General features: G+C 50.1%; 2 protein-coding genes across 5 annotated transcripts in view; one reads left to right on the top strand and one right to left on the bottom strand.

Moving 5' to 3' along the window:
• Positions 1–827: 827 nt before the first annotated feature.
• PCLAF (PCNA clamp associated factor) lies at positions 828–4757 on the bottom strand. Its single transcript, XM_074599718.1, has 4 exons — positions 4168–4757; positions 3993–4070; positions 3766–3922; positions 828–1986 (listed from the first exon to the last, which is right to left on the bottom strand). Exons 1-4 carry the CDS (start codon positions 4205–4207, stop codon positions 1923–1925), a joined length of 339 nt encoding a protein of 112 aa, XP_074455819.1. The 5' UTR covers positions 4208–4757; the 3' UTR covers positions 828–1922.
• The window catches only part of TRIP4 (thyroid hormone receptor interactor 4), a 35766-nt gene continuing 28158 nt past the window's right edge, over positions 4748–12355 (top strand). For 2 of the 4 annotated variants that reach the window (XR_012588936.1, XM_074599717.1), the window contains exons 1-5: positions 6029–6183; positions 6905–7071; positions 7286–7422; positions 10888–11121; positions 12063–12141. Coding sequence is in view for 3 of the 4 variants with exons in the window: in XM_074599717.1 (XP_074455818.1) it covers positions 6098–6183; positions 6905–7071; positions 7286–7422; positions 10888–11121; positions 12063–12141 (703 nt within the window). In the remaining variant the exon portion in view is untranslated. Of the gene's footprint in view, positions 4894–5889; positions 6405–6904; positions 7072–7285; positions 7423–10887; positions 11122–12062; positions 12142–12355 lie in introns of those variants that run through there. The other 2 variants (XM_074599716.1, XM_074599715.1) reach the window with 2 other exon arrangements.

Genomic DNA, 12355 nt, shown 5'->3' with positions numbered 1-12355 from the left:
TGTTCAGCTGGAGAAGTGCAGGCTGAGAGGGGATCTCATCAACGCTCAGCAAGAGCTAAAGGGCAGGGGGCAAGAGGATGGGGCCAGACTCTTCTCAGTGGTGCCCGGGGACAGGACAAGGGGCAACGGGCACAAACTGGAACACGGGAAATTGCATCTCAACATGAGGAAAAACTTCTTTCCTCTGAGGGTGTCAGAGCCCTGGCACAGGCTGCCCAGAGAGGTGGTGGAGTCTCTGTCGACATTCCAAACCCGCCTGGATGCATTCCTGTGCAGCCTGCTCTGGGTGACCCTGCTTTGGCAGGGAGATTCTCCAGAAGTCCCTTCCAACCCCTACCATTCCGTGAAAGAAGCTCCTGGACCTTTCAGGTGGGACTGGGGGGATGTTCTCAAGGTCAGGGGTCAGAAGAATAATTTGGACAATCTGCAGAAAACTCAGCATGCTGGAAATGGGGAAAAAAAGCATCTGCCGGGGGAGTGAGTTCCCCTCACTGCCCATCCCTGCCCCTCCAGCCATGGGTTTGAGCAAGCTACGGGGATTTCGCCGGTGAAACAGCAGGTGATTTTGCTGATGCCATTTTCCTGGGGAGACCATAACTCAGTGAGGTAACCCTGACCCTCAGGAACCAAGGACTGATTTCAGTCTCTCATCCATACATTTATATATTCCCCGCATGTTACTTAAATCAATATATTGGAAGAAGGGAAAACAAGCATTGCGCTGGCCACTGGAACCTTCAAGCCTTCGGTAGCTGGAGATGTTGCTGACATCTATTGTCAGCTCCCGGTATTTTTTTTTTTTTTTTTTAAGTGGATGCTTCTAAGTATGTTAATAAATTGAGTTTAATAAATTGGTCAGTGCAGGGTCACAGCAGTGGGTCTGACTTTGCTGGCAGGTCTCAGCTTGCTCCCCTTCTCTATTTTAAAAATTCAATTGAAAATCCTAATTACAGAGGACATTCCTGAGCACTGGGATTTAGCTGGTTTGGTATTCCCCCTTTTTTTCCCCTCCCCCGTTAAAAAAAAAAAAATCAGAGTTGCAGTGTTCATATGGATTTAACCAAAAGAGCATCGTTATCAAGTAATTCTTTAAAGTTACGAGAAATGAGCTCAAAAGTGAAAACTACTTGGTAGTAATGATAGTAATAATAATCGAGTGGATTTCCAGCTGATTGTTACCCTTAAGAGGTTCTCCAGACCATGCCTCTTGCCTTAAGACTCTAGAAATCTAGAAATTCTAGAAATTCCTGCACAGGGAAAACCTCTGTTAACACCAAGAACAGTAACACAGCCAATTTATCTTTGTCTTGAACTTATTTTCAACACTGTATGTGACCCTGCTTTACCCCATTAAACTTTGCTCCTAATTTTATTGCTGGATTAAAGCATTTGTAGCCATAGATGTAAATTGTTCAGCAATATATAACGGGGTGGCACGGCATGGGTACAGCTCCCCAAGCAAGCAAAGACCATTAGATTCAAATAGATTCACCTCTAAATGGCAGCAAGTGACAGCTGCCCTTCCACCCCACCACTGTTTTTTCAAATGACACGACACGGATGCCTTCTCAGAATGTTTCAGTGTATTAGAAAAGTGCTTTTTAAAAGCAGAACAAGCACAATCATGCAAGTCTTGGACAAGGCAATCGAAAGATAAAAGCTGCATGGTACGCAGGAGTCACTGAGGAACTCAAGGAAACCAAGATAAAAATTAAAACGGTGACTTATACTGAATGCTAAGCTTCAAAAAGTATATATTAAATTCACCATAATTTTGCAAAAATGTTCTTGCAGTCTCTCAGACATGCTTTGAGTTCTGTACAACAGCTGAACATAAGCTTGTTGTACACCTTGTAAAAAACTATACAAATAACAACTCGAGTATGGGAGACACACAGTTTATCATCAAAGTCAGGGTCAGGTCATGCGTGCTCTTCCTCAGAGGACTCGCCGTCTTCTGCAGGATCTGATGGCAGGAGGGGAGCTCTGTAAAAAGCATTACCGATTCAATTAGCAGGACTCAATCAAGCTTACAACCAACAAAGCCTTTTTCCTCGAGGCTGGGTGACCTAAATGACTTTAATTAGCCCCAGACTGCACCTAGAGCCATTAGGATGATACAAGGTACTTTATCCTAAGTGCTAGGAGCCCAAATGAAGCAGCACACACCTACCTTTCACATGGGAAAGCCTACTTCAGTGGGGAAAACATCCATACACCCATACGTCCTGGGTCATCCTCTGCATGTCCTTCTCCACCCAGAGGGCCACATGCAGATCCCGCATCATTTCCAGAAAGCTGAAAATCCAACTCCCATTTCACGCTCAAGTTTCAACCTGGCTAACTTACCCACCGTGACTGAAAAAAACCAGTCGTGCAGTTAAGCGAGCACAGCTCCTGCTTCTTCCAGAACACACTGGGAAGCTGTAAATCATTTTAGATGGTGACGCTGTGTATTCTCTGCAGGGTTATCACCACCTGGTTCTTATTCAGCCAAACAAATTTCAAATGGAAGAAATCAAAGTTTTGCAGCACTACGGTGCACATCTTTTGTTTCTCCAAGAGGCAGGGTGCGCTTAAAAGTCTTTGTTTGCTTGTCCTTCAAAACAATTCAGGACTAATTCTTATGGGCTCCCCCTGACAGTTTAGGATATTCTATATTTGGTGGAATAAAAACCTTGCCAATTGAGAACAGAGTGTCTGTAAGACCATGTTTCACACGGCCGCCTTTCTAGTCAGTAGTGCTACCTACAAGATAATCTTTGAAGTGTCAGCTTGGTAGAGCAATTCAATTTCTGACGTACAGAAGTTGCTAGCAGTCTCCTAAGCTTTTCTGAAACAGAGCTGACAGCCACGGAGACTCACATCGTTCTTGTCTGTATGCAAACGAAGCACGTCTGAGCACAGAGAATTTGCCTGAACTACCAATTACTGCACTCATTTTTAGAAACACACCCCCCCCCCCCCCGAGGTCAGTGGAGACGGATGCTGCGTTGTACCAGACTTTGCTGAGAAACATTATTTCAATGAGGATACGAAGGTTAGCAGACACACCATCAACCTTCTAGTGGTTGGGTTGCTCCTTCAAAAATAAACTGCAGTTTCAAAGCAGCCACGGAGGAAAACTAGTCACACTTTGTTTCATCCCAGGACGCGCTGGCAGCCCTCCGCACAGCCCTTGCGGGCAGCCAGGCACGCCGCTTGCGGTGTTGTTTGGAAGTGCCAGGGATTTTGCTGTTTAATATCACCGCACAGCCGTACCCCGCGCTCTGACAACGCCGGTGCGTGCTCTAAGGCCACGCCACGGAGCACCAGCTGCAGCAACAACCGCTGCGTGCGCCGCTGCTGCTCTGCAGGCGGCTTTAGCTCTCTGTCACGCTTCAGACAGCTTTTTAATTTTTTTTTTTTTTTAAAGGAAGTGAACATTAAGTTTAAGCCCCGCGTCCTGAGAACCAGGCTACAGCCGACCACCGAAACTCCTCAAGCGTGCAAAACCCGTTAATTTACCGGCTGCGTTTTGCCTCTCTGACACCCGGAGCGTCCCTTCCCCGCCCAAGGCGCGACACTCCTGCACCTCCCCCCGCCCCACCTCGCTGCGATTGCGGTTTGTGGGACTCGCAGCGCCGTTCCCAAGGCTGCGAGGAAACCTGCGCCGAAACACGGCTCCTGAGAAAGCCCCGGCAGTTCGCGGGGGATGCCGAGGGGAGGCAGACGGGAGGGAAGCAGCCGGGGGCTGCCTCCCCCGTCCCGAGCTCCGACACCTACTTCGTAGCGGCCGGCCCCAGCCCGCTGCTCTCCGCCGCCTCTCCGCCGGGCTCCCGGTTCTCCTTCTGCGGCAGCCGCAGGAACGCGCCGATGCCCTTCTGCCAGGCGGGGACGGGCCTCGGGCACACCGGGTTCCCCCCGACACGCCGGCCCTCGCCTGCGGGGAGCGCGGCCGTCAGCCCCGCCGCAGGCCGGCCGCGGAGCCCCGGCCGCGCCCCCGCTCTCACCTTTCTTGGCGGCCGGCGACGGTCCCGCATTGAGGCTGCTGCAGCCCAGCACCTTCCGGGGAGCCCTGGCGACCAGCACTGCGGGGAGAGCGGACCGGTGAGCGGCCGCGGCCGTGCCCGTGCCCGTGCCCCTGCCCCTGCCCCTGCCCCTGCCCGTGCCCCTGCCATCCCGCACCTTTGCGCCCGGCCCCGCCGCACGCCTTCGTCCGCGCCATCCCCGACGCTCGCCTCGCGCCGCTGCTACCGCCGCCGCCCGCGGGGAAACGCCATTGGCCAGCGCCCGCCAATGGCAGCGCGGCGCGGCCCCACCGGGGTCCGTCCCCTCAGCCCCATCCCCGTGTGATTCTCCATTCCGTTCTTTTTTGTGGTGCTGGCAGATATCATAGATAGAATCACAGAATGTGTTGGGTGGGAAGGGACCTCTAAAGGCCATCTAGTCCCACCCCCCTGCAGTCAGCAGGGACAGCTTCAACTACATCAGGTTGCTCAGAGCCTCATCCAGCCTGGCCTTGAACGTCTCCAGGGATGGGGCCTCCACCACCTCTCTGGGCAACCTGGGCCAGTGTCTCACCACCCTCATTGGAAAGAACTTCTCCCTAATGTCTCATCTAAACCTGCCCTGCTCCAGTTTAAACCATTGCCCCTCATCCTATCGCTACGTGCCCTTGCAAACAGCCCCTCCCCAGCTTTCCTGTAGGCCCCCTTCAGGTACTGGAAGGGGCTCTAAGGTCTCCCTGGAGCCTTCTCTTCTCCAGGCTTAACACCCCCAGCTCTCTCAGCCTGTCCTCACAGCAGAGGGGCTCCAGCCCTCGGATCATCTTCATCGCCTCCTCTGGCCCCGCTCCAACAGGTCCATGTCCTTCTTGTGCTGAGGGCTCCAGAGCTGGACACAGCACTCCAGGTATGTGAAACGTGAGTGAAGAATAATAATTACTCTGTCTGGGACATGGTTTTGTTTGGTTTTTGAAGAGCAGACTATGACACCCTAAGCCTAACCCCAAATATCCCCTCCTCTCCCTGCGAGCCTGCAGCCGGTGGGCTGCCCTCTTCCCTTTCACACAGACTGATGCTGCTTCGGCCTTTTGGCTCTGGAGGATTTTTCCCAGCGGGAGCAGATGTTTCCCGACTGTGAGCAGAGGGCAGGGAGTGGGCTTCAGCGTCCCTTTGGCAGAGCCCTGTCACTGTTACCTGAAATAAAAGCCCTCGAAACCAAAAGTAGTTTAGAGAGGAGATATTGCTTGATTCAATTTTGGGTGCTAGGGGGAAACCCCACAAATCTAGCACCCTTACCGGGCATATTCACCCATTATTTATACACAAAAGGTTCTCATAATTCTGCCTACCTAATACATAACTCCACCTAGGCCTACATATTCATTAGGATGACCGAACAGCCTTTTTGCACAGGTGTACCAAATTTTGCTGCGTCGGCAGCACAAGCGCGAGTGTCTCGGTGGTCGTTTGGGTAAGGAGACCCTTCCTCACATCATCCTTTTAAGGTATCGAGTCATCTCAGGACAGTAGAAGTTTGCTGTAAGTTTGCCAACTTCTTGAAGATAATAAGGATGTTCTTTGAAGTAGCCACAGCTCAGTCCTAATTGGTATGGGAGCACATACTTGATGTACAGAAGAACCTTGAAGTGATTAACTACTTCTTGTTCTCTCGTCCTTGGTGATTAACTACTTCTGGCTGTCTCCTCATTAGCACTATCTGTAACATCAGCTCAGTGACTAACTATTTTTTTACACGGTAAGAAAGTCTCAGTAGTTAGCTATTTTCTCACATGGTAAGAAGGTTAGTAAGAAACAATCATTTTAGAAACAAAGCAGAGGCCTGTCTTTGGCAACGTCACCTCCCGTGTGGCACCAGCGAAGAGATCTGGGAACAGGCTGCTCACTCAGCGAGGGCAGGGGCTGCTGCCGCCGCCCCGGCCTCACCCCGTACCCCTGCCCCGCTTCCCCGGCAGCGAAGCGGGCACAAGGACCGCTCTCCCTCGCCTTCAGGCCCCGTGGGGAGCCCCGGAACGGTGTGTCCCCGGCCGTGTTCCCGGGGAAAGGCGGGCGCCGGGGCGGTGCGGCGCCGTTTGCCTTCCCCCGCGCGGAAGATGGCGGCGCCCAGTCCGCTCCTGGCCTGGTGCGTCCAGCACCTGCGCGGAGACTTCGGGCTGGACGTGGGCGAGGAGGTGGTGAGGTGAGCGGGGCCGGGGCCTCCGGGGCGGGCGGGAGCCGTGGCGGGCCCCGCTCGGGGCCCTATCCTCCGCCGGGGCCTAGCGGGGCCCTCCTCCCCGGCCCGCCGCGACAGGCCGCGGCGGCCCTTCGCGTCGCCTCCGGGTCGCCCCTCGGCTACCACAGAGGGAAGATGGCGTTTTCAGAGCCGCTCTCGGGGGATCCGCACCCTGCGTTGTCCCACGGGTGGGTGCCCTGTGAGGGGACCGGGGGGCGGGTGGTGGCGGGGAGGGGTGCGGGTCCCTGTGGGTAAGTGAGGAAGGGCATGCCGCTGTCTCCTGGTGTTTGACCAGGAGCCTGTTGGTTTATGGTTAGATTTTTTACATGACTTGGTAGGAATTGGAGTCGCGGAGTGAATTTTTTAGTGTTTGGCAGAAGGGCGGGGGGGGTGTCACTCTGCACTGGAATAGGGGGAGAAAGATAATTTACCTTTAGTTTTTTCAAGTGAAACAACCACAAGGGATTTCCCAAAGTGCCTGTCTGAAAATTTCATAAGGCTTTCCCAAAGTGTCTGTCTCAAAATTTGACTCATAAACCCGTTCCTTACCATGGTTTCTGCAGAAACCTGATGTGAAGAGGAGAGCTGTGTTGCACTCGTTGCATACACGTGCGATTAGACCATTAGATCTGATTAGATCAGAACAAAAGCCCCCTCACTCATTTTTCTCTATCCTGTCCTCTTGCAGGTACATCTTGTCAATAACAAACGAGGACGAGATCCGGGAGTACGTCATTGACCTCATCCAGGGGACCGATGGGGAGAAGAGTCGGTTTGTGGAGGAACTGCTGGCCAGGTGGCGGAAATCCTCCCAGCTGCCCTCTGAGCCTTTGCCAGTGTATCGGAAAAAGGATGGTGAGTGATATGGGGAGGAAGGAATTGAAGTCTCAAATAAGCTTGTCTCAGTTATTCTGTCTATAAACAATTACATGCGACAAACGCCTGTGATTGTTCCTATTTCTGTATGTCATGACAGTGTAAAGCCAATTTTCATTCACCAAGAGTTCGGGGACATCTTTCTCTTGCTGGTACTTACCCAGCGTTTCTTTGTGCTAATGCACGCTTCCAGAGACTTCAGAAGTGCCTCGGGCTGGAGACCAAGCAAAAAAGGGTAAACGCAAAGGAAGGAACAAGCAGGAGATGCCTGCATACGCTGAGCCAAGTGCACATGTAGAGGAAGTAAAAACCCCCCTTGACCTGGCCAAGGTGAGTGTGTCTGGTACGTGGGGGCAGGCTGTTTGACACTGGCTGCTGAGGGCATGCTTTGAACCTGGGTCGCGGAGAAAGGTAGTGTCGAACACTAGCAAAAGATGTGATTGGAAAGTGGAAATAAGCTTTCAGAAATACAAATCCTTCATTATCAGAGTCATGACAAAGTGGGTTATGTACCTGAAAGCATGTTTGTGTTTCCCAGCTACGTCACGGGGTGTAATAAATGCTTGTCTCCTCCTGCAAATGCTGTCTTGTCTTATATACAGCACAGCTGCTGTGAGATATACGTTTGCGTGTCTTTGTTCGCTCATAAATATCATGCAGCATGGCAGCTACAAGCTACAACCTGAGCAAATACTTTGGCAGCTGATGGGATAGGCAGGGGTCCCACACTGTGAGCGTCCTGTCAGCGAGTTGTACGGTCGCCTGGTTGCAGTGAGGGGGGCGGCTGTTCCTGTGCACTGACTGTTCAAAACTGGGCGTGGATTTGGACAGGTCATGCTCATACCCTGTGTATGGGGTTCTCACTGCTGTGGGGCAGATAATACAAGGATGGGGAGAAAGATTGTGTATGTTTGTGTCTGTACTGGAGAGTAAAATAATCATCAATAAGCGACTATCGCAAAATGGATTTTACTCCCCCTGCTGCCCCCACAAGAAGCCTGGATGAGAGAGCAGACGATGGAAGTAGTTGCTGTAATTAGTAGTAAAAGCTATTTCTTTAAAGCAGAGGTGTGAAGGTTGAGGCATTAAGGAAGCCACCAAGTGGGTAGAACTTGCTGGATGTAAACCTTCCCGGCCGGATGGAATAAAGCTTTAATTGGTAACTGAAATATTTCAGGCTGCTTCAGGGAGGAGGCTTTGGGCGCTAGATGGAGGAATCTGAGAGCCATAGTGAGTGCCTCTCCGCTGAGCAGCAGCTCTGGTTTGGCTGTTTCTCTTTCCTGTTCAGCTCCACTCATGCACCTTTAGTGTTCAGATTGAGGTGGTATTTGATTTTGTGGAGACATTTTTTTGCAGTATTCATAAACAGCCTGAGCTGCAATGAAAGAAACTGCAAAATGAGAGCACACAAACACTAAAACCCAGGAAATCCCACTATTTTCAAGCAGCACAAGGCCATGGAGCAAGCGGTAGTTGCTTTCCTCTGTGATAGTTAACTTTTTGCAGCAGACTTGCTTTCCATTCAGCACTTCCCACAGTCAGTGCATCAAATATGACAATCTTTGCTGTTAAATGTCCTAATTAGCTAGGCTGAATTTCTGGATTTTATTTCTGCTGGAGTGGGTTTTGACTCGGAGCTGCTTGCTGGGAACCCAGGTTCCTTCCTTTGGTCCGGATCCAGCTGTACAGCTGTGGCGGGTTGCGTCAAATCCAGCAGATCAGTCTATTGCTGTCTGAAGCATAAGAGTGTGCTCTGCAGAAATACGTGTGTGGACGTGTGCTGTGCTTGGCTTGTGTTGTTAGACTTGCAGTGGAGTCCTTCATGCTATAAACATCGAGCACGTTGCACCTCCCATAATTAAATTCCACGATTTATCCAGGTGCAACGCTGACTGAGCAACATCCAAATCCTGAAAGTAAGGGTCGCACCTGAATAAGTAGTGGAACTTAGTTATGTTTTTAAATTGAAGCTTTTGCTGTAGGGAGGCTGCAAACGCTCAAAGTCTTTGTAAAAGTATTTGTTTGTAAGATAAAAAACTCACATTTTTTTGAACTGGAGGGTTAGAAATGGACAGTAATGTTCCATTTCCTTGTGGTTAGTTTCTAACTTAATTTAAAAAAAAAAGCAAACAGTGACGACACACTGAGAAAGCTCTGCCAGGGTTTGCTAACCAAGGTCGCTTTATCTGGTTTTGGTTTTTTTTTTTGTTCATGACAGTAGCGTTTGGATCTGGCAGTGGCAGTAAAGCCAGTTGGGCAGAACTGGGGTGCTGGAGGTGCTGCATCCTCTTGTCACTAAACCAGTAGCCTGCTGCTATTGAGAGCAGGTAAAAAGAGTCAAGGCAAGAGGTGTCCTAGTGCCACAGCACAGCCCTGTCACTGAGAGAAGCAGTGTGGGAGGACGTGGGCTGTAGAAGCAGTAGACGCTAGCTGGGGTGTGGGGCAGGGAGCAGGGGTGATCCTCTAGTGTGCAGCAGGCAGAGAAAGCGAGCTGTTGTTCTGCGGAGAATGAAAACGGGCTTTCTGGGAGAGGGCTTCTGAGAAATCCTCTTTGTTATTGTCGAGAGAGACAGTGGAGAGGAGAGGGAAAGAAAAGCTGCGCTCAAGCTGCAAGAGGATTTTCAAGTGTGTCACAGATATGACAACTAAAGGCCAGAGAGTGCATTTATATTGTAGTGCTGCTTGCTGAAATAGCTACGGGTAATAAGTCCTAGTCTTTCTTGGTCATGGCTAGCACACAAGTCATGGTTGAAACCAGTCTCTTATAGTGTTGTGAGATAGGTTTGTGCCTGGAGTGTGTAGTGCTTGCTTTTCAAAGCATCTGTTTTTGAGTATTGTCAGAGAAATGGTAGGAGTTGGCTTTGTTCTGTTCCTCTGGAATGGTTTCTGTGCTGTAATTAATTCCTGCAATTAACTTCTCAACAATTCACTTCTCAACCGGTAACTGCTAGAGATGTTGGGTGGGAGGAGGAACCTATTGTTTCTCTGATCAAAGTGTAAGGTCTGAGGGAGAAAACAGAGAATTCTACTATTACATTATGAATCCAGCCATCATATATATATCTTGCTTTGTTTCTGATCGGGGTTTCTCTACTCCAGCCTGACCCGAAGCTTAGTCCCTGACCCAAACCCTGACCCAGTGCAGTCCCTGACTGAAACGCAGAGGGGTGAATCACAGAGTCACTGATGCTAAGTCATGAAACAAGGAGAAGAATTTACATTACAGTGAAATACTCGGACATTCAGTGCATGGAAAACCTCTGCTCAGCTGGCTGTGCTGGGTGGAAACCACAAAAAATGCTGGGTGGCGAACTGGCTGTGAGTGAAGAGGTCCTGCTGCCAACAGCAGCTCTATTTCTGGGGACAGGCGCACACAGGACTTCACAGTTATGAACAGGGAGTTGCTATAACCTAAATAGCCCTTGAAAATAAACGTGGCTGTAGCTGAGCTGCTGTTCGAAGACGTTAAATACCCGTGAGTTGATAACACAGGTCCGGAGGACTGACAGCGTGCCTGCCATCTAGACCCAAGCAGTTTTAGCTTGCAGAGGCAGCAAACATCAAGTGGATCTGCAAGATCCTTATGTCCTTGCTTTGTTTAGATTCCTTGGACCTTTTCTGGCAGCCTAAGCTCGTCTTTCCGTTGAATCTGGGGTCTGGTCCAAGTTTCATTCCAGTTAGGCAGAATAACCCTTGTCTGAGTCTCCCCAGCCTGTTCAAGGGTCGGTGCTTTCCCTTTGCTGCTGGTATTGCAGAGTGAATACAGTTTGTTTGTTTATTTTTTTTGCTTCTCAGGCACAGGAGAACAGCAGTGGAGTCAGCAGCAGTAGCAGTTCCTCTAAGAAGAAGCCCAAATATGTCAGCCTGTATACCAAGGAGGGGCAAGACAAGCTGGCCGTCCTGATCCCTGGGCGTCACGCCTGCGAGTGCCTGGGCCAGAAGCACAAGCTCATCAACAACTGCTTGGTTTGCGGGCGCATTGTCTGTGAGCAGGAGGGCTCAGGACCCTGCTTGTTCTGTGGTTCTCTGGTTAGTGACAAAGTGGTTTTTATTTGCCGTCCTCAAATGTGGCATAGTGTGCTCAGGGCTTTGAAATGGCACGGGGCTGAATTAGCTTCTCAGATCAAAGTTCCTCTAGCAAAGTTCTCCATGCTCTAAAGCTGAGCAGGAAAGAACCTGTACTATCTCCTTTTAGGGGAAGGAGAAGTGCTGTGGCTTTAGGTCACTTTGTGTTTCTTTTATGATGTGCCACATCAGAGAGCGGAGAGGTTTCCCTCAAAATTTACATCACTTTGGAGCTTTCCTGATGTATGACCGTCTCCTGTGGCTGTCCTGTGCGTCACACTAGCGTCCAAAATGTGTGAAAGGCTTCAGCCCCATCCTGGGCACAGCCCTGGTGGCCTTGTAAGGGGCAGCAAACATGGCCAGGGCCAGTGTGCTGACTTCTCTTCAGCACCTGTGCGGCATGCATCATTTGGGATACCTCTTACACCCTGTATTTGGTTGAAAGGACACCTTTTGGAGAAAGGGGTCAGGTTAATGACTACAGATTAAGTAAGGTTAACTTCAGGAGAGGGGAAAATATTGGTTGGATGAAGAAAATGTTTTAAATCAGATTGGTTGCTATTTTTAAAGGTCTGTTTAACTTTAAGCAGCCTACCAAGAGAGAGGACCTCTGTGTTTAGCATTGCTCATCTGCTTGGGGAGGTTCTGAGTGTATCTCTCATTCTTTGAGATCACCTGGTAGTGTCCCCACCCACAGAACCAAGAAAGACCAGGCTGTACATTTCTCGTGGGTGACTTTTAGTAAAGAATGAACTTTCAGGATTCTCTCCATGTAAATAATGCCGAAGGGAAGGAGGTGTGGACTATTGTGGCCATTTTGAACAGCTTGCCCTCAGCTGTTGTCTAAGGCTCTGAAGTTGGTCAAGCACATAATGTCCTTCCTAAGTCTTCATTTTTTTCCTTAGGTATGCACTAAAGAAGAGCAGGACATTCTTCAACGGGACTCAAACAAGAGCCAGAAGCTGCTGAAGAAGCTCATGGCAGGTCAGTAGCAATTACGTACCTGTAATACAATGAGTCCAATCGGTAATGCGACAGCAGGAGCCCTCCTCTGCCTCGCCGTGCTACAGTTGCCTTGATGTTGTGTAGGAATGAGTGTGTGTGTGTCCCCTAGTGTGTAAGTTGTCTTAGGTCCATTCATCCAAATTCTAAAGAATTACTGGTAAAGTCTAAAGGTAATTCTGTCTTGGCAGCTGAC

The sequence above is a fragment of the Larus michahellis genome, chromosome 9 (assembly GCF_964199755.1).
Source record: "Larus michahellis chromosome 9, bLarMic1.1, whole genome shotgun sequence".
NCBI classification, from domain to species: domain Eukaryota; kingdom Metazoa; phylum Chordata; class Aves; order Charadriiformes; family Laridae; genus Larus; species Larus michahellis.
The sequence above is the reverse complement of the archived record's forward strand: the minus strand, read 5'-3'. Positions and strand labels throughout refer to the sequence as shown.